This window comes from Pyxicephalus adspersus, chromosome 3, assembly GCF_032062135.1.
Source record: "Pyxicephalus adspersus chromosome 3, UCB_Pads_2.0, whole genome shotgun sequence".
In the NCBI taxonomy this organism is placed as follows: domain Eukaryota; kingdom Metazoa; phylum Chordata; class Amphibia; order Anura; family Pyxicephalidae; genus Pyxicephalus; species Pyxicephalus adspersus.
Genome location: NC_092860.1, coordinates 45,190,104 through 45,210,676, shown reverse-complemented (window position 1 = coordinate 45,210,676; position 20,573 = coordinate 45,190,104). Strand labels below are relative to the sequence as shown.

Genomic DNA, 20,573 nt, shown 5'->3' with positions numbered 1-20,573 from the left:
AACAATAATAACAATAATAATAAAAATAATAATAATAAATAGTAAAGTGTCATCAGTGCCTAAATGACCGGGCTAAACCTAACATCATTCACATATGTTTGGTAACTCAACTGTAACTCTTATCACTTTATTTGTTATATTGTCTTTATAAATACCCCACTCAGATTTTTGTAGTTGAAGTTGAAATTTTATCTTAACAATATAATATATTTAAAACATGTTGAAGTGAATTGCATTAAATGATTTAATAGCTGGAGCCTGCTTTGTGCAAGGCACAATGATAGATTTGCTACCGGTTACCAAGTTGTTTATGAAAAATGCAATGTGATATAATAACATCATTTAACAACAAATGATTAGGAAACATACTTCTTGGTTCCTAATCCTGTACTTGATAGGGTCACCAAGCACAGCAATATCACAGAACTTTGGACAGTGTAAGTAGTGAGGGTCAACCTCTATCATCCAAAGGTAAAATTGAAGTGACAATCCAATTGGAGTTATGTATTAAATTCTGGAAAACATATCTTGGCATGTTTACACCAGCACAGAAGGCATACATTTGCCGTGAATGGCACAGGTCGCACTCTTATTAATACTCACATGTATACCTATGCAATGGTGTTTACTTATAAAGTTTTACAAATGCATTATTAAGTCAGTGTATGAGAAAAAGGACGACTGTAACATATTACATTCATTTCCTGACCCATCATATATATGTATTATTTATGTTTGCTTTACGATAGCACATTAACCCTGTGTGTTTTAATAGAATTTAGAATGTATTTATTGTAAATATATTTACACTTCAGCTTCATATTGGTTGTATAATATCTTCATAACTTAGTTATTTAATCTAGAACAATATCATGTACAAGGAATATGGGTCTGATAGCCTGCTTACAAGATTATGTGACCTATCTACTTGTTTGTAAAATTTTGTTGGAATTTTTGACAGGACAATATTGTAGGAAACATTATTATGACTGACTAGCAATGTATTGTTGTGTATTGTTACACTGTAAAATTAACTGCTATCTCTTTGAAAGGATAAATATATCTGCATCAGACCGATGGAGCACTGCCTGCTTTGTGTCTGTGTTGTGAATTCACATGAAGATTCTGTGAAGGATGAAATATTGGTCGGAGATGATGCTGGATTTGTTAGATTGTTTTCCTTTGCAGGTTCTGAACTTCACCCTCAGCACTCAAAGACAAAAGTGTTTAGTCAGTCTGTTGTCCTAGATTCTAGAAAATTCAGTCAGTAAGTCATTCTATTTCCTAAACATAAATTATAAATCTTTAAAATGTAAAGTGTTTATTATGGTCTTTTTTTACTCAAACTATTTATTCAGCTAAAGAGATGTTCCTTTTAAAATAGTTCAATAAAATCTATAATTTCATAATATTTAATTTCACGTTACGTTCCTTACTGTGATTGAGCCCCCTTTCTTTTGCTTGTGCTCCTCTAATTGTAGATGAACGGCTTGGATGCAGCCCAGATAATTAAATCCCTATATTGATCTTAACTTTATAAGGACAGATTTTATGATATTCATGATGAAATGATTACCTAATCTGCAATTTAACTTATACCTCAGTATAGCATGATTTATTGAACAACATATATGTTGTATTGTAAATATTGCACTTTTGATAAAAAAAAAAACAAAAAACAAAAAAAAAAAAACTTTTAACCTTAGGGAGACATGTACCCGGTATCATCTCACCGCCTAAGGTAATAGCATTTTCTGAAACTATATTCAGCCCAAAATAAAAACAGTTGCTATCCTTTTTAAGGTTCATGGAATAGGTCTCCTATCACTACTAAAGTTTCCACAGGAACACTTACTCCCCAGTTTCTAACTGTGGACTAGACTACATTGAAACGTCTTGTCCTTTCATTCTCTGGACAGACCAAAAACAATGAAAAGGAAGACAACATAGGCAAACTCCTTAAGGAATAAGAAACTACCTATCAAATAATGGTAAAGCCATAAATATTATAGTCATAATGACTAAACATTGAACTGTTTGGATTTTTTTCTCTAGGTTTAAGAGGAAGCTGCACAATGACTGTGTCGTAAAAGTAAAGTATATCCAAGCACTAAACTGTTTTGCATCAAGTTCCCTCGACAGCAAACTTTCTTTAGTATTGGATAATGTACAAAGAATAAAAGATGCTAAGTAATTATAATTATTGATTTCTATACAGATATTTGTACATAATGTTTATTTCTTTTATACACTAGAGATGATCAAAAATTACTTTTGAAAATTTGGATTTGAAAGCTATAATGTTATAAAATGTGTTTATGCTCTCTGTTAAGATATTACATGTTTAAAATTATTAACTACAGGACCTATTGATGTAGGCCAGCCTTTTTAAGCAATTACCAAAATTCCCCATGTACACAGACATAAGTGAAACCAAAGCAATCATTTTATTTTTCCATACAGGCCAGTCAGAGGATTTGCGGTACAAAAAGGTATTACAGCATTTGCATTCTGTGCAAAAGCCAATATGATAGCAACTGGAGGTAAGAGCAATTATGGTCATAAAGTATTTGTTAACATAAGTTTGCAAGATAATACTTGATGATTTATTGTTCTTTTGTTAGCATCTCTTGTTAACCAGGGACACAGGTGCACATGCTATAATTTCTGGGGCATTGTCCTTTACCGCCCAAGATGAAAATTTGAAAGAATCGTTCAATCATTTTGTCAAGTTCCCATCATATACTGTATTTTTTCTGTACATGCTTCCTCCCCTGCTACAAGTCCCCATTTTTTAGCCACTGTACGAGGTTGGGAACCACTATGAGCAGGTTTCACATGGTTGTGGTGGGGTTACTGCACAGTTCCTAGAAGCAACATGCTGCATCTGGCCATGTTTTTCTTTTCTGCAGGAACAACCACAACAGCCCTGCAAACACAAAGGCAATGCATAAAAAATGGTTGAGCAGTCATGCAGTTTGCTGCTCCAGGGTGCATTGCAGTCACATTAGCCTGTGCCACTAGTCTTTGCATTGACAAAATAAGCATTATAAAATGTTGGTGACGGAAGTAACTGTTTTAAGCTTTTAAGCTTAAAACTTTGTCAGTTTTTGTGTATCTGAAATTTGTGGAAACGAGGAAGAATCTGCTGTTCTTCATGTGAGAAGATCACTCTGACCACACTATTCCCTGCAAGATGCCTTAATGCTGAGTTCATAAATCCTGCTCTTACATTGGATTTTAAAGTTGTGCCATCTGTTTTCTGCTTTACATAATACCCTGCCTGTCCATCCTTATTTTGCTCTTTTTTAGGACCTGACAAAGTTATACGCTTGTGGCATCCTGAAGTCACCAACAAACCTATGGCAGTATTGTCTGGTCATTTATATTCAATTGCAGACATTGCAGTCAATGAACTGGATCAGCAAGTCATCAGTGTTTCCACTGCACGGGTAATTACTTGAATTTATCAAAATGCCAAGGATAGTATTACTAAAAAGAGTGAAAAGGTATATGTTGAAATGAACCTGCAGTGACAGAAATACAGAGGCTGCCACTTTAGACATTCTTCTAAAAAATAGTTATCTAGCTGTCATTGGCTACAGCACTTTTTGAGTTGCTCATATTGAACAAGCACACACAATAAACGTCTGAATACATTCAGAATTCTTTATCTGCATATCTATTCCAGGAAAAGTGCAGTTGATTTACTAAAGCCATATAATTCATTTAACAAAGGGAATTATCACCTACCAAGCTATAATTTGCATAGTTAATATGCTGAACTTTAACTTTAGAAAAAATACCCACTAACATGCAAGTACACCTAAAACAACATAATTCTTGAGTCTCATCTCATTTACTAAGCTAAGTGAATTATCCTTGGCAAGGGGATAGGCCACTTTGCTAAGTAACCAACATGAACTCCTTTAGTAAATCTCCCCCAGTATCCCAGATTCTGTGTCTACCGCATAATAAATGATCTGCACAGTAAATGTAATTGTGAAGTAGTACCATTGGAATGCATTTCTATTTTTTTCACATTACTTGAAAGCATTAAAGTTTCAGTCCCTTATCAAGAAATGTATTTTCTTGGTTTCTAATTACCACCAAGATCTTTAAAATCACCAGCACAAATACTACAGGGAAACCCCCAAGAAATAAGTGTTCAGGGACAAATGCATAATATAATGTTGTTCAATATATAATTTACAATTAGGTCCATAAATAATTGGGCAGGACGACTTTTTTTCTATTTTTGGTTCTGTACATTTCCACAATTAATTTTAAATCAAACAGCTCCGATGCAGTTGAACTGCAGACTTTCAGCTTTAATTCAGTGGGTTGAACAAAAAGATTGCATAAAAATGTGAGGAACTAAAGCCTTTTTTACACAATCACTTCATTTCAGGGGAAGAAAAGTAACTGGACAAATTAAAAAGCTGAAAATAAAATGTTCATTTCTAATACTTGGTTGAAAACCCTTTGCTGGCAATGACAGCTTGTAGTCTTGAACTCATGGACATCACCAGATGCTGGGTTTCCTCCTTTTTAATGCTCTGCCAGGTCTTTACTGCAGCGGCTTTCAGTTGCTGTTTGTTTGTGGGCCTTTCGTTATGAAGTTTAATCTTTAACAAGTGAAATGCATGCTCAATTTGGTTTAGATCAGGTGACTGACTTGGCCATTCAAGAATATTCCACTTACTTTGCTTTAATAAACTCCCAGGTTGCTTTGGCTGTATGTTTTGGGTCATTATCCATCTGTATTATGAAACACCTCCCAATCAATGTGACTGCATTTAGCTGGATTTGAGCACACAGTATGTCTCTGAACACCTCAGAATTCAATCGGCTGCTTCTGTCCTGTGTCACATCATGGATAAACACTAGTGTCCCAGTGCCACTGGCAGCCATGCACGCCCAAGCCATCACACTGCCTCCGCCATGTTTTACAGATGATGTGGTATGCTTTGGATCGTGAGTTGTTCCACGCCTTCCCCATACTTTTTTTTGCCATCATTCTGGTAAAGGTTGATTTTGGTTTCATCTGTCCAAAGAATGTTTTTCCAGAACTGTGCTGGCTTTTTTAGATGTTTTTGAGCAAAGTCCAATCTAGCCTTTCTATTCTTGAGGCTTATGAGTGCCTTGCACCTTGCAGTGCACCCTCTGTATTTACTTTCATGCAGTCTTCTCTTTATGGTAGACTTAGATATCGATACGCCTACCTCCTGGAGAGTGTTGTTCACTTTGTTGGCTGTTGTGAAGGGGTTTCTCTTCAGTATAGAAATGATTCTGCGATCATCCACCACTGTTTTCTTCCATGGACGTCCAGGTCTTTTGGCGTTGCTGAGTTCACCAGTGCATTGTTTCTTTCTCATGATGTACCAAACTGTAGATTTTGCCACTCCTAATATTGTAGCAATTTCTCGGATGAGTTTTTTCTCTTTTTGCAGCTTAAGGATGGCTTGTTTCACCTGCATGGAGAGCTCCTTTGACCGCATGTTGTCTGTTCACATCAAAATCTTCCACATACAACACCCCCCCCCCTCAAATCAACTCCAGGACTTTTATCTGCTTAATTGATAATGACATAACAAAGGAATTGCTCACACCAGCCCATGAAGTAGCCTTTGAGTCATGACATTATGTTATTGTGTTAAAAAAAGGCTTTAGTTCCTCACATTCTTTGCAATCTTTTTGCTTCTTCTTCTTTCAGTTCAACCCACTGAATTAAAGCTGAAAGTCTGCAGTTCAACTGCATCTGAGTTGTTTAATTTAAAGTTGTGGTAATATACAGAACCAAAATTGGAAAAAAGTTGTCTCTGTTCAAATATTTATGGATCTAACTGTATTAAATTTAAAATAAATGCAATGCTTTATAATCCAGTCCAGTCCATTATGCTTTTGACTTTTTAATGCATGGTAAAAGAAATAATTCTAGGCAAGTCATTATGCCAGTGTAGACAGTGCCATAATGCTTCAGTTATCCACCACTTGATATAAATGCATGTTCTTATCACAGCAACCCAGTAACTTGTTAACTATGGACAAATATACCCATGTTATTTTTATAATTTATCATAGGGCATCACTGTCCAAATAATCACTGTATGTGTGCATTTCAGGGGTTTAGAGTATGGGACATCCCAACTCTTTCATTGTTGCAAGTCTTCACTGATACTCAGCAGGGACCTGGGGATCATCGTATAAACTCAATGGTATTTGACAACAAGCACCTTAGACTGCTCACTGGTAAGGCTAATTAATTTTAATACCACACCTTACTATGTCTTCTCCACTGTTATCACCATGGTTGATAGAAAATGTTACTTGCACAATTTAAAAAGGGAACCATATCTCTGGAAGTTCTATTGTATTGTACAACATACATCGCGATATCCTTAAGAGTGTGAAACGTGTCACATATGATTGTGAATTTGTGACCACTTAATGTAAAATAAGTAATGGTGAACAATATTGGCAGTTCAGTTTTATGTGTCATACAGAACAGACCATCCATGATTGGAAGCAGTACAGCCTCTATAAGGTGGGGTCTGTACAGTCAGCTCCCTATAAAAGGTGCAGGTGTTTGCTGTAACATACATAATGTTCTCCCCTCACCTTAATGTTCTCCTGTTTAGTGCTTTTATTTGCATCTTTACCTGCCCATTGAAAGGGAGGTGTCTCTGCCAGATACCATAGCTCTCAAACTGATTGCAAATGGCTTACAGTGCTTCCCCTTCCTCTCCTAGTTTAAATCCTATTATGCAGAGGATCAGAGGAGAGTTATACAAGGTATCAATAATTAATGCTCAATTGAAAAAAACTTGACATCTAATGCTTCTTAGTAGATGTTTTTTTATGCTGTAATTACATTTGCTGGCTCATGATGTGGTAGTGATAGAAAGGCCAAAGGACTAAGCCACTGCTTATGGCAATCTACTTTTTTTAGCCAAAGATATATTTTTATATTTCGGTTTTGTAGCGGGAAAGCAAAAGTTACCCCAATCTCTAATCAACCACACACTTTCTTACACATTAACCTCCACTGACAAACTTGTTACTATAAAAAAACGAATTTTGTTGATAAGTGAGAATTTTGCAAAGTCATATTACTAATGTAATGATCTTACCTTGGTTTCACCGGGATGCATAACAATGATACTTTTAAAAGTATTGCCTGGATACTACTTTTTTTCTATGATGATTGATGTGTATCCATACAGTGCCCTTCCCTGTTCTAATATTTTTTAAGACACTGTGGTTTTTGTTGTAAAAGTTTTTGAGGCCACCTCTACCTCCTTTAGAGCTTATCCTAATTTTTTTCTGAGCTGCTGTAAACCTGTGTCCTATCACAAGATGCTGCTAAGAAAGGAAATAATAGCATTAGTTGCCTTATTCATTACACTACCTACTAATCACATATTTGACAATATGACATAAGCTTTAAAAAAAGTAAGAACATTTTAAAGAATTAAATGCACTGGTTTATCATAGGTACTTTCAAATAGTAATCTACAGTTCAACTAACTAGGACCTATCTCTAAGTTCTCCGTATCCCATCTAGGCGTAGCTATAGTCCAACTGGCCATTCCACTATTAAAGCATTGCTAGCTATCAAAACTAAACTTTTGTCAGCCAGGTGTGTGAGAAGGCTATGTGTTTGGTTTTTTTAAACCTTCATTATGTATTCTTAGTTAATCTACTTAAAAACATGTTGATTAGTAAGGTTGGCAAATGTACAGCAGAGATTCTTGTGCAATGTTAGACTTCTTTAAAGTCATTATTAAGAATTATAACAGAAAAAATTGTGTTTTTTAGGTTCATGTGTGTTAGATGTTTGGCCTATGTCTCAAATGATTAGAAACACCACCCAGGTTCCACGTTCCCATAAAAGGCCAATAAATGCTCTCGTTTATAATCAGGTCTTTCAGCAGGTTCTTAGCATTTGTTCTGAGTCAGTTCTAAAGGTAAATTTTATTTTTACATATATTATTCATACATAGTTTATTGCATTACATCTATGTGTACATATTCAAAAAATATATGTACATACTCATAAAACATCTGAAATTTGGATGTTCCTTGATAGGAAAAATGGAAGAAATTTTCAAACACTATGTGAGACTTACAGAGTGTAGGATTTACAAAATGCCTTCTATCCACATCCATTCAATACAGTAACTGTGCTTGTTTATATGGATAAAAGATAAATCTACACTCACTGACCACTTTGTTAGGTACCCCTTGTTAATGTAAATATCCAATCAGCCAAACAAATGACAACGATTAGATGCATTTAAGCATGTAGACATTGGTTTGAACTTCAGCAGGTCATCTTGACAAACAGTACAAGGATTAAAGATGATTAGGTGACTTGAGTCATGGTATGGCTGCTGATAACAGGCAGGTTTGTATTTTAGAAATTGTCCCAGCCCCTTGCTGAATCTTTGGCATAAAGAATTATGACAGATATGAAGAAAAAGAGAATCCAACCTATTACTATCAGGGTACTTAATAAAGTGGCTGGTGAGTGCATACTGGAGCACATCTATATATAAAGCAGTTGAAAGACAGATATAGTAATGTATCTTGGTATGCAATAGTAATGAGTGATATACAGATAAATCTTGGTGGACATTAATAATTTCATTGTCTTCCCTGTAGGTGTGGGATATTGAGACTGGAGCTCAAGTCTATGAAATAAAAAATGCTCATGGGCCAACTATTGAAGTTACTGCTGCCGCTATTGACATCAGTGGATTTTATTTTGCCACGGGAGCTTATAATGGTTTGATCAATACTTTTTTCCCAATAAACAGTTGTGTAAAAATGGCATTATCCAAAATGATTACATTTTAAGCTTGATTGTGTAAGGTTCTATTTTCTTGTTCCACCTTGTCATTGTTTATACTTGTCAAAAATCCAGACTTCTTTTCAGCAGCTCTTAATTATTGTACAACACTATGTAATATGTGGATTCTTAATAAAAAAAAACATTTAGTAACAATAATGTCATAAAGGCATGACAAAGGAGAGAAGAATTTATTTGCAGCGACTAAACTTACCAAATTTTCTTTAGTCACAAATAGCTTACTGTTTTATTACACAACTCTCTCTTCTCAGGCTTTACTAAAAACAAATGGTTGCTTGCAGAGTGTTGCCTAGTTGGAACTACTGAGCAAATCACTGTCTCACATAACCTAGAATGGCTTAAGTTCTTATTAAAATAGTGCTTGCATGACATTTCATGGCTGATCCTAGGTTTGGCTCTGATAACATTCTATAAACTATATTGCATAGTTTTTAAGTGACATGAAGTTTACTTTTTCACTTTAGGCTCAGTGAAAATCTGGGAGTTCGGAAACCCACATCAAGTTAAAGTTTTGCTGCCAAAGAAAATGTATAAAAATGAAGAGCAAAGCATTTGTCAGATAAGCTACACAAGAACTAAGGACAACCAGCATATGATTATTGCCCTGGACATCAGTGGGAACATAAAAATTATTCAGGTTTTTCTTTCATTCCTTATTCTTTTTTTTTAATCTTTCACCAATTTTATGTAATAAGTAAAAGTGAACCTAAACTGAAAAAAAAACAAAAAGGAGGTAGAGCTGCTAATTGATAAACCAGATATGCAAAGACTCTTGCCAAAAAAAAGCACAGTGCATGCACTGTGTAGTATGGAGATCGGCTCTGCAAATGGCACCACCACATACACAGCCAGCTTCTGGTGACAATGTAACTACTACACACATACAGGAGTTATATTATACGTAGCCATCTAATGGCTAAAGAGTGTTGCCCCGGAATTGGTGGCAAATATGGTGGTAGCAACAAGATCCTGGACCTGTATGCAAATAGGTAATCTGGGCCTTTTTTGGCAAGAAGCTCACCAACCACCAATAAGTTTAATATCAATTTTAGTTCTCAAATGTTTAGAAAAACATTCTTAATGAACTTACTGAACTACAAATAAAATGCTTGAAAATGTGGTCAAAAATGTAGCACCAAAATCCTTGAATGTGTCTTTAATACATTTATTGTGGATTTTAACAAAACTTTTCATAACTCAATAAATGTTTTTTCTTAACAAAATATTAAAATCATTATACCCTATAGCAATATTTGCACTTTATATGTTAGAATAATGAAAACATCTTCATAGTTAGAACTACCATTAACAATTTGCATCTTTTAAGGGCAAAGAAGATGATTCTAGGCTTATTGTGGTTACTGAATTTGATCATGACACTGGTGTATGGTATACAACATTGCAATCTGTGCAGAAGAGAGAATTGGAACATAATATAAATGCAGCCGATAAACTTAAAGACCAGGTATAAGCTTTAGTTTTTTTTGTCTTGATGGTAAAATATGAGCAGTAGACTTGTCATCTGTTTGAATTTTGTGTAGTATTACCTCATTTAAGTAAAAACCTATACATAGGAAAATCCTTCTGTATATCATGTACACTTTTCAAAAGTGTACATGATATACTGTATATTTGTTTTAGTTTTTTTGGTGGGGGTCCCATTAGGAAAATTAAACTTCTGGAAAATTAGGCTTTTGTTAACACTGCCTCTCCTCTGACAGCTGAAGGGGGCGGGGAGGAAGGCGGTATTACAGAAGCCTCACTGCTATTCTCCTTGTCCCAATTTAGCTGTCAGCGGAGAAAGCCAAACTTTGTGGACTTAGATTGCAAGGAATGCGGGGAGGAAGGCAATGTTACAAAAGCTTCACTTCCTTCCTCCCCACCTTTCTTGCATTCTAAGTCCACGGCTTTCTCCTCTGACAGCCGAAGGGGGCGGGGAGGCGGTGTTACTCAAAAAGTACGACTTGCAAACAACTTGATAAATGAAGTGACTTGACTTTGGACTCGACATGGAAGATTGGAAGTCTTGGCTTGGGACTTGGTGTCAATGACTTGGGTCTCCACTTGAGGGGTGACGACTTAGTCCATCTTCGGCTTTTGACAACAAGAATTGTATTTCCTCCAGTCATTTAAATTGTGTGAATTTGATAATAGTATTCCAGGGCTTAGGGCAGATTCACACCTGCCTCTACATAGAGTGATCCAGCGTTGCTCTTTGTGGCCTTGCATGATGCATGACAGTTCTGGTTCAGCTGGTGGCAATGAGCAGTACTATTTCCACTCACTTCCCCCCCTTTTCATTTGCTATGGAGCTGTTGTAGGGAGACATCCTGAGAGGTAGTGATTCCTTTATCGAGTATATCCCCTGATACTTATATCTGTATATTTCTTAAACAAACTTTAGGGAAACCTGTTTTGAGATATTTAGACTGACATTTCTCACTTAAATTTATTGATCTGCATAGTAATACCTTCAGTGACTATACCTTTAAAGACAAAAATATATTTATGGTTTTGTAAAATATTTGTAAATAATGTTTTATATTATTGTAAATTGACCCTCATGAACTGAATTCCAATGTGATAGCACAAAGCCATAATATTAATTTTATTGATTTGCCCTTCACAGATTATGTCACCTAAAAGAACAAAGCTCTGCTGTTTTGATGCTATAAAATTGGAAACAAGTTTTCTCATTGCCACTGGAAGCATAAGTGGAGAGATAAGCCTGTACAGTTTGGAAGAATCATCTGTACAACCTATGTAAATATAGCCTATTATGATGCAAAAAACACCAATACAATCACAGAATAATAACACTAGTCAATAATAGGCCAGTTTTGGCAGTTTTGCATTTCTAGTATATATCACAATGTATATAAAATGTTTAAACTAAGTATCTTACACAATTTCAAATAGAGAAAGGTATATTATTTAATTTAGCACTGCCTCCTAAAAAAATCAGGGAAAGTTACATTCACCTCACATTTGCTACACCCAATACATTTAAAAAAATAGATTTTCACCAGACTGAGGTGGCAAACCATTTTTAAAAATAGATTATTTTCTACTTGACACAACCAGACAAGCTTACCAGGCAGGGCTGGTATTCCACTTGCAAAGGGGCAGAAATTACATTTCATGTCCTTCTTTGATGCTAGGACACATCTTTATGGTCTTTACCATATGGTGTGTGTTTGTTTGTGTGTATGTGTGTGTGTGTGTGGGGGGGGAATAGGTTCTTTAAAAGAATGCCCCCTCCCCCCAAAAAAAAGTAATAATTTCCCCGAAGCCTTGGTACCAAAAAAGGCTGGGCATACAAACAGTGTGTCATATGTAATACTTAAAAATAAAAGCACACACACACACACACACAAATAAATGAGACAATTACACAATTTATGGACACATTGCACCTTGTGTACAAACAACTTGTATTGAAACAACATATAACTGCTCTCTAAAGTGATTAAGAACAATAAACAAGACCCAGTGTTATTCCCTAACCAATTGCTTTGATAATAAGCTGCAGTTTCCAAAAAAAGCAAATAATCAAAAAACAAATACAGTTATCACTGGTTATGTGCATTTCTTAAATATGTATGATACCATATTTTGTTTCTAGCTATAGCAGGAATCCAGATGAAAGTATTAATAACACAAACCTGGGAAACAATTTGAAGTTAGAAAGAATAAACGTGGTATTGATTATTCTTCCTAAAGAGATCGACAATCTGGACACATCAAGGTAATTGTTGTTATCTTAAAGCAGACAAGAAAAAGAATGATTTTTAGGGATTTAAAAAAACATGAGTATGTTGTACAAATATTTCCCCTTACCTAGTGCAATCATGGACAATTCTAGGCAGGAAGTGAAAGCAGGCAGTACCACTGCTAATGGTAGGCAGTAGACATTGCAATTGTGCTACAACCTATGTTACACAGGCAGTCTCAACACTAAATGTCAAGAGCATTGGAATCCCTAAAAGACCTCACTCAAGCTTCTATGGGATCACTTCTTCTCTAGGGAGGCCAGCATCATGACTATCAATCAGTTTTCTGCAGTGGTAAAGGCCAGTGAAGGAGGATTCTGTGGGTTGCCTGTCTGATTCTTAGGGCCATTTTTATGTGGTTTTGTTACTTCAGAAGTTAACTGTACCTTCAATAAATTCTAAATAATCTCAAAAGTTGATTTAAGTTGATTTTGACAGTTTATGTTGATTTTTTAAAAATGTGCTTCCTTTACCCATAAAAGCCCAGAAACAATGGCCTTTATTATAATTTCTTGGTAAATCACATGTGGGAGTGTCAGGTTTCTGAAAATCTGTTCTTCTGTGTTACTTTCTATATTCCTCTCTCTCTGCTTGATGTATCGCCAGTCAGATTCAAACTCCCAAAGTAGACTGAATTTGACTGGTGGACCTAAAACACTTCTTACTGTCAAAAATGTAATACACTGAGCTAGGGGGAGATAGAGTAGTTTATCAATGGGTGTGTTATGCAAAGAACAGTTAAGCATAAAGTAGTGGGGAGGACTGATGCCCTTTAGAAAAATGTATGTCCTGAGCAAAAAGTATGGATTTCTGTGTTGTTTTTTTAAATCATGAATTTGGTGGTATCATCTGCTTGTAATCCTCCGTAAGCACTCTGTTTATAGATGGTAGGAGAGTACTATGAGCTCACCAAGTGCGCTGCAAGCATAAGTGCTGACAAGAAACATGTCAGGAGAACAAGGGAACTCAATGAGCAAAGGGATAACCTTTTCAGTCTGTTGCTGCTATTTTACTATCCAATACCAGGCTGGGGCAGGGAGATGTACTAGCAGTGTTGTTTATCCACAGTAGTGATGCCAGCCTTTTAGCCGGGCGCACCACCCAGTACTCTTCAATAACCTCCCGGCTGTTTTTGGGTGGTTACTGAGGAGTTGGGTTACAATACAGGGGCTGCCCCCCCCCCCTTTCCTTTTCCCGTATTTATTTTTTGGACAATGACACAAACCTTTTACATCTTTCTGTCTTAGTGACAATGGTCACCAGGACAATCAGAGAAGTGAATCGTACTAGTGGGGACTGTAGTGTATTCTTTAATGCAATTAGAGATGACACTATGCCAGTGCTAGCCCCCACAGAAATTGACATTTAGTAGAAGTTTGTATTCCTGTTATTCTTCACAGTAGCATTAAAGTATCCTCTGCTGCTAGTAAACCGGGAATTTGAATATAAAATTGACAAGGACTGACATTGCTAGACGAGATCTGGTAGAAAAACAAAAGTAAACATATGACAACCTTAAATTATTCTACATGAAATTTTTCGTGTTGCATGGAAAGTATTCCACAGAAATGTTTGTTATTATTATCATAATTCTTCATAATTATGTTTCATCTGCCATCTACTACGTTTTTTTTTTTGTCAAAAGAATCATCTGTTCCTCTTAACTATACACAGCAATATTGTGTTCAATAAAAAAAAACCCTCAGTACACTATCTTTTTTATCTATAGGATTCAAGATATTTCAAGACAAAATGAAAGGAATTCATCAAATGTATGTTCCGCTAAATACAGTGCTTTTATAATGGTTAAAAGGGTCAGCTCAATGAAGCATATCACATGGGACATTACAACAGTGTGCTAACAGAGTGTATGACTATAGATTAAAGCAAACATCTAGTCAAAACATTCTAAACAGTAGTGTTGAGGGAAATTGAAAATTCTGAGACAGAATTGTATTAAAGTCTATAGCCTCTGACTTTTCAAATTAACTGAAAACTCCCTGAAAATAGTATTGTACCCAAAAGTGCTGGGAAGGGAATGTCAGGGGGTCTTTAGGAACATAACCAAATGAAAGCATCATTTTTAGCTAATAGGGGTCAAAACACTTTATAAAGTAATTAAAGCTTATATAGCATCAGAATTGTCCTCATTAGCATCCCATTTAGGGAGTATCCCTCATTTAGGTTTAATAGATTTCAATCAGAAGTCAATCAGAAACAATTCCACAGATGTGACCCAATCATCTTGTTACAAATTCCACTGCAGAAAAAAATCGGGAGTCATTTGTAGCATTTAAGCAGAAGAAAACTGCAGGGGAAGCTACCAGCAATCCAACACTGAGCTATGCATGTGCAGTTCAGTGATTTTAACAGATAAAGAGAGTGATCAGGCAAGTAAGAATGCTTACTGCAGAAGGGACATTGCCTGTCCCCTTCTACAATACAACTCTGCCTGATCACATATTTTTAAAGTTTATTTTGATTCCAATTAAAAAAAAACAATGTAACAAAAGGAAACATTTATAACATACTTGTAGAATATTCCAATGCGTCATTCATTAAAAACCTCCAATGCTGTTAGGATCTTAGTGAATGACTCACTGACAGACTCCAGCAAAATCTGTCAGAAAGAAATGTAAGCAAAGCAGACTTGAAATGGTCTGGTTTAAATTTTAGGGGAAATGGGGGGGGGAAATGTAAATTATAATTTACAATTATTATTGTTATTATTGTTATAATATTATATAATATTGTTATTATAATAAATATTATATTATTATTATTGTTACTTTTTTGTAAAAAAAAAATTACAACTTTAGGATATCTTTTCACAAAAAAAAAGTTTGCATACAGTTTTTTCTTTTCACTGCAACTGTTTCCCTAGATTAGTAAAATCATTAGGTTGTTGTGCAGTGGATTTTGCAGATATTTGATAGTGTAACATTTAAAATAAAAAATATTCTGATTACCATAAAACCTTTTTTGTATCTGCAAGCATTGGGATGCTAATAAGTAAAATTCTGATGCTTAGTAACCTTTATTTGGTATATAAACATGTTTTGTCAATGTCAGTGGCAGGAAAAAGCTTCCATTAAAGAACTACTTTCCCATTTATATTTTAACATTTATTTTTGGGGAAAGCAACATGCTATTTTACATTTCTATAACAAACATCTCTTGCACTTCTAGATATATATTATGTTTATGGGCTTTGCAATTACTTGGCAAAGTCAAAATCCTAAAGCTGAATTTTTACATTCAACTTTAAATTTCAACCTCAAAGTAGAAGTTTTGTGTCCAAACTAAGGTAATCTTAATTTCTTTGTTCATCCCTGAACACACCATCGCTTTTGTTTTAAAAAGTACATAATGTTTTTATTATTTTCTTATTGTAGGAGCACATGAAGACCTCAGAAACATTAACCGGTCAGTGTGAAGTATTATAACATTCAGGGTAAAATGAAGTGTATGGAAAAAGATTTTTAGTTGTAGATACAGTATGGAGGGTTTTTTCCCCCCATTATGTTTATGGGGTTTTACATGAAAGGAATATTAAAACAATATGTCATACAGAAGCAAATGTATGTTCATATATATTAAACAATGGAGGTATGGGGAGGGGGGGAGTGGGAAATGTGTGTGGAAGGGTTAAGGGATAGTCAAGGCAGGGGGTTGGGGGTATAATGGAGGTAAAATTAAATAGGCAAGGATGGGAGGCAGGAGGGTGGTCAGAGAAAGTGAAAGAAGTTTCCTAAAGTTTAAAGTTCTGATTAAAATAAGGTGGTAGGAACTCCACCTCGAGGAGACCAAATGGAAGTGAACTTGGACATGGTATTTATTGTGCAGTTGAGCAGTTCATTTTTCTTGCACAAAAAGTCCAGGTTAGTTGTCTTTTCAATTCAGAGAAACTTTATAGAAGGTGATATCTATAATTGTGTAATGGACTGTTTCACAGCGGATAGGATATGAGTCAGTAGGTGAAATTGGTGATTAGAAAGAGAATCCGATTGACGGTGGAGAAGTGCTTGTTGGATCCCTGTGAACTGATCTGGAAAACAAAGCAGTTATGAGGCGATAAACTTTGGATCATAAGGCGGACACAATTAGTATTAGGCTTTGCCACCTTCCACTATATGGAGCATGAAGGCACTTGCGGAAACATAAACAGGAGCAATTAGGACAGAATTTGGAGAGGTTAATGTTAAACAGATGTATGGAAGGGTTTTTTTTTATTGTTGTGTCTGTCACAGTTAGGAAGTTTTTTATACTTGTCACCAACACAGAATGTGAGAAAAAATTCAAAATTGCATGTTACCAGCACAACGGGAATAGGAAAGGCATTGTATTTATTTTACATTTATTTGTTTTTATTTAACGTATAATGCAGTTAAACTGACATTTAGGTAATATTCTGTGGCGGTGAATCAATCCCTGCCATTTAAAATATTCAGCTGTAGAAAATGATTGTTAAATGTCAGATTCTTTTCTTTATAAATAGACATTTACCTAAAAGAATTGGTGCGGTTTTGAAGACAAAGGGGGACACACACCAAACATTGATTTGACTTAAAAAAAACTATTCCTTGCATTATTTTTCAAATCGTCTTCACTTTGAAACATTTTGCACAACGGCCTGAAAGGTTTGCACAGTATTTAAAAATGCCTTTGTTGTCAGTAGAGCTTTAAATCATTGTGAACCGCAATATCTGTTGTGGTACTTTGTGTTAATTTTCTATTTTGTACCAATAGTTTTCATCCTACGCACATTATTGCACTCTGTCTCTTTCTGCAGAATGCTTAGAAAAAGAAACAGACAAAAGTTACACCTGCTATTCTGGCTCATTTGATGACAAGGCTGACATCCCACTTATAGTTGCAGGTCATGAGAATGGACATCTGTATTTATGGAACACTAAGGTAATATTCATTTAGCTTAATAATAGGGATAAGATATGGGTTCAGGGCTACAATGGGTTCAAACAGAAACCTGCACATTTAAGGTCTGGTGGTCATCCTGAATTTTTGCTAAAATTCAGTTAACTAAATTTTAACATTCAAAATGATAATGCCCTGCCCAACTGCTAACTGCTTTCATAAGAGATAGCCAATCATGGGCGCTTTGTTGTGTGCGAACACCCTTACTATAAAAAGGGTGCTACATTGCAGAAATTGTGGTAATTGATTGAAAATCGTTGTACTCATAGCTAATGAAAACTGTATAGGGGAAAATTAGGGTAATTTAGGAAATTCGCTTTTTGAGAAAATAACCTTTGATTGAGGTAAGCGGTCACTAAAGAAGCCTGCTGCAAGGCTTCCATTATAAAAAAGGGAAAAAAACTGCATGGGGTTTTCTTTAATATGGCAAAAAATCCTAATCTGGGCATGCAGCCCTGGGTGGCCAGGAAAGAGAGGGCAGCAAGTGTGCAGCCTCCCCTTCCTGTACCATACCAGACCACATACTGTATATACTCCAGTATAAGTCGATCCGAGTATAAGCTGAGGTACCTTTTTTTACCTTGAAAAACAGGAAAAATTGATTGACTCAAGTATAAGCCAAGGGTGGGAAACACTGCAGCTACTGGAAAGTTTCATCATTCAAAATAAATACCAATACAATTACATTAATTGACGTATCAGTGGGGTTCATGTTTTTAAATATTTATTTCAATATTACTATATTGATATTATGATCTCTATTAAGAGATAGTATGGTAACAATGATTGCGCAGAGTGGTGGGCGATGACATTTGCTTAATATCTGCTACATCACTGCATAATAATCAGAAAAATGAAAGGCTCCATGAAAAAAACTCACTTCATCACTCACTGCATATACTGCACTTATGAAAAAAATTGCTTTCTTAAAGGCTCAAGCATATTATTATAAGATGAAATCTTTCTTCTACTAGACAAATAACACTTCTGTGATGGCCCACATATATAACTTGCTATCACTTTGCTATATAACTTTGCTATCATTTTTAATTTCAAATTCAACAGTGTGAATCTTAATGCAATATGTAAATGCAATGTGAATCCTAATGCAATCTGTACGGAGCCCAGATTCAGTACGGGATCTGTACAGAGCCTGTACATGGTGGTATGATGTGGGCGTGGCTTGTACGGGTCCCACAAAAGCCACTTCCCATCCAGTGATATTATGAATTACTTCTGCAGGCACAGGGACACCAGTCTCGTCGGCGGCGCCCGCATCTCAATCGGGCTGATACCTGAAAGTATGGAGTATAAGCCGAGGGTGACTTTTTCAGCACATTTTGGGTGCTGAACAAGTCGACTTATACTCCACTATATATGGTAGCTTTAAACATTGGTGGATGTACCCTGCATTGCTCTCAGAAGTGAGGACCTCTTACTCACCTCTGATGCCCCAACAAGTAGTTGAAGGTGAATCATATTAAAATTTGATCTTGTGGGAGCTACAGGTGCTTGTATGCACCTGTAACTCCCACAAAGTTACAGGTGCATACAAGCACACACACACTTTAACAATGGAGACTGTTGTATCGTAATATTTATAGATGTTGTGAGGATAAAATACAGTTAGAAAAATAGTCTATGTAAAGCCAAAACATATTAATTTAGGTTTAGATAGTATTACCCAGCTGAGCGATAAGCCTGACCTTGGTACGGGCTTAAAATAGTTACAATTATCGATAAACCCGAACTTTTCTCACTGTATGAAAATACAGTGAGAAAAGTTCGGGTTTATCGATCACTTACCTGGTCCCGCTGCATTCATCCATCGTCGTGTTCCAGCGTCGTCCTCCAGCGTCGGGTGCCTTCTCCGGGAAGAAGAAGCCGGCTGGCTTCTTCTCCCTCCGTGCGCGTATGTCGGCGCGTACGATGACGTCGGCGCGTGTGCGGAAAATTCAAATTGAAAGTCATTTAAACACATTTTGTATTGGATTAAATACAAACTCCTGTATCCAATCCAATACAAAATAATTCAAAATAAATACAAAGTATGTAATTGGTAAATTCAAACTCTCATTTTGTATTGGATTGGATACAGGAGTTTGTATTCAATCCAATACAAAATGAGAGTTTGAATTTTGTTCTCATTTTGTATTGGATTGAATACAAACTCCTGTATCCAATCCAATACAAAATGAGAGTTTGAATACAAAATACAATCCAATACAAAATAATAGAAAATATATTTATGTGGTTTCGTCTATAGGTATGTGACGGACACTAGGGAGGTGTTTTAGAAAAATATATTACTATACAGTATACCGAATTATCGCATTTTCAGTATTTTTCATTTATTTATGTATTCTTGTTTAAGCTGATTTTTTGTGTCTTTTATTTAATTTTATTAAAAGTATTTATTTTTTTTACATGATTGTGTTTTTAAACATTTTTTATATTCATGATATCTACTAAAACCTTGTTCGGACATATTTCTGTAAGTTACAGGTCTACAATTTAAAAAAAAAAAATTCATGAAAAACTTTGTAACGCTTTTGGAACAGAAATCTAGACCTTAGTGTAACGCCCAGGTGGTTAATAGGATCCCAGTCAGGATATTTTTTTTTTAGTGTTTGTATCCCATCAGGGGAATTCTCTTGTATCTCAAGCGGAGCTGAATAATTTTTCCATGGCTTGTTTACTATAAGATATTTAAAAATGTGAAAAAATCTGACAGTTCCAATATATACATATAAAAGTCTACAATTATATTCTGTATACTTTGATGGTCAAAATACTAAATACTTGTAAACGTACTAAATACATTTTTTCATCTGTTTTAATATGTACAGTAATAGATTAACTATAAGTTTGCTTTTTTGTTTTGGTTGTACTTGGTATAAAGTACCGTATTTTTCGGACCATAAGACGCACTTTTTTTCCCCCAGAAGTGGGGGGAAAAAGTCCCTGCGTCTTATGGTCCAAATGTATCA

General features: G+C 35.5%; 1 protein-coding gene across 1 annotated transcript in view; it reads left to right on the top strand.

The window, feature by feature from the left end:
• Positions 1-20,573, top strand: part of WDR64 (WD repeat domain 64) — a 37,239-nt gene that overhangs the window by 5,444 nt on the left and 11,222 nt on the right. The window contains exons 8-21 of the mRNA XM_072407062.1: positions 1,053-1,267; positions 2,056-2,190; positions 2,464-2,543; positions 3,313-3,452; positions 6,126-6,252; positions 7,822-7,970; positions 8,668-8,791; positions 9,340-9,512; positions 10,203-10,340; positions 11,505-11,638; positions 12,501-12,623; positions 14,378-14,420; positions 16,044-16,074; positions 17,441-17,565. Of these exons, the coding sequence (XP_072263163.1) occupies positions 1,053-1,267; positions 2,056-2,190; positions 2,464-2,543; positions 3,313-3,452; positions 6,126-6,252; positions 7,822-7,970; positions 8,668-8,791; positions 9,340-9,512; positions 10,203-10,340; positions 11,505-11,638; positions 12,501-12,623; positions 14,378-14,420; positions 16,044-16,074; positions 17,441-17,565 (1,737 nt within the window). The remainder of the gene's footprint in view (positions 1-1,052; positions 1,268-2,055; positions 2,191-2,463; positions 2,544-3,312; positions 3,453-6,125; positions 6,253-7,821; positions 7,971-8,667; positions 8,792-9,339; positions 9,513-10,202; positions 10,341-11,504; positions 11,639-12,500; positions 12,624-14,377; positions 14,421-16,043; positions 16,075-17,440; positions 17,566-20,573) is intronic.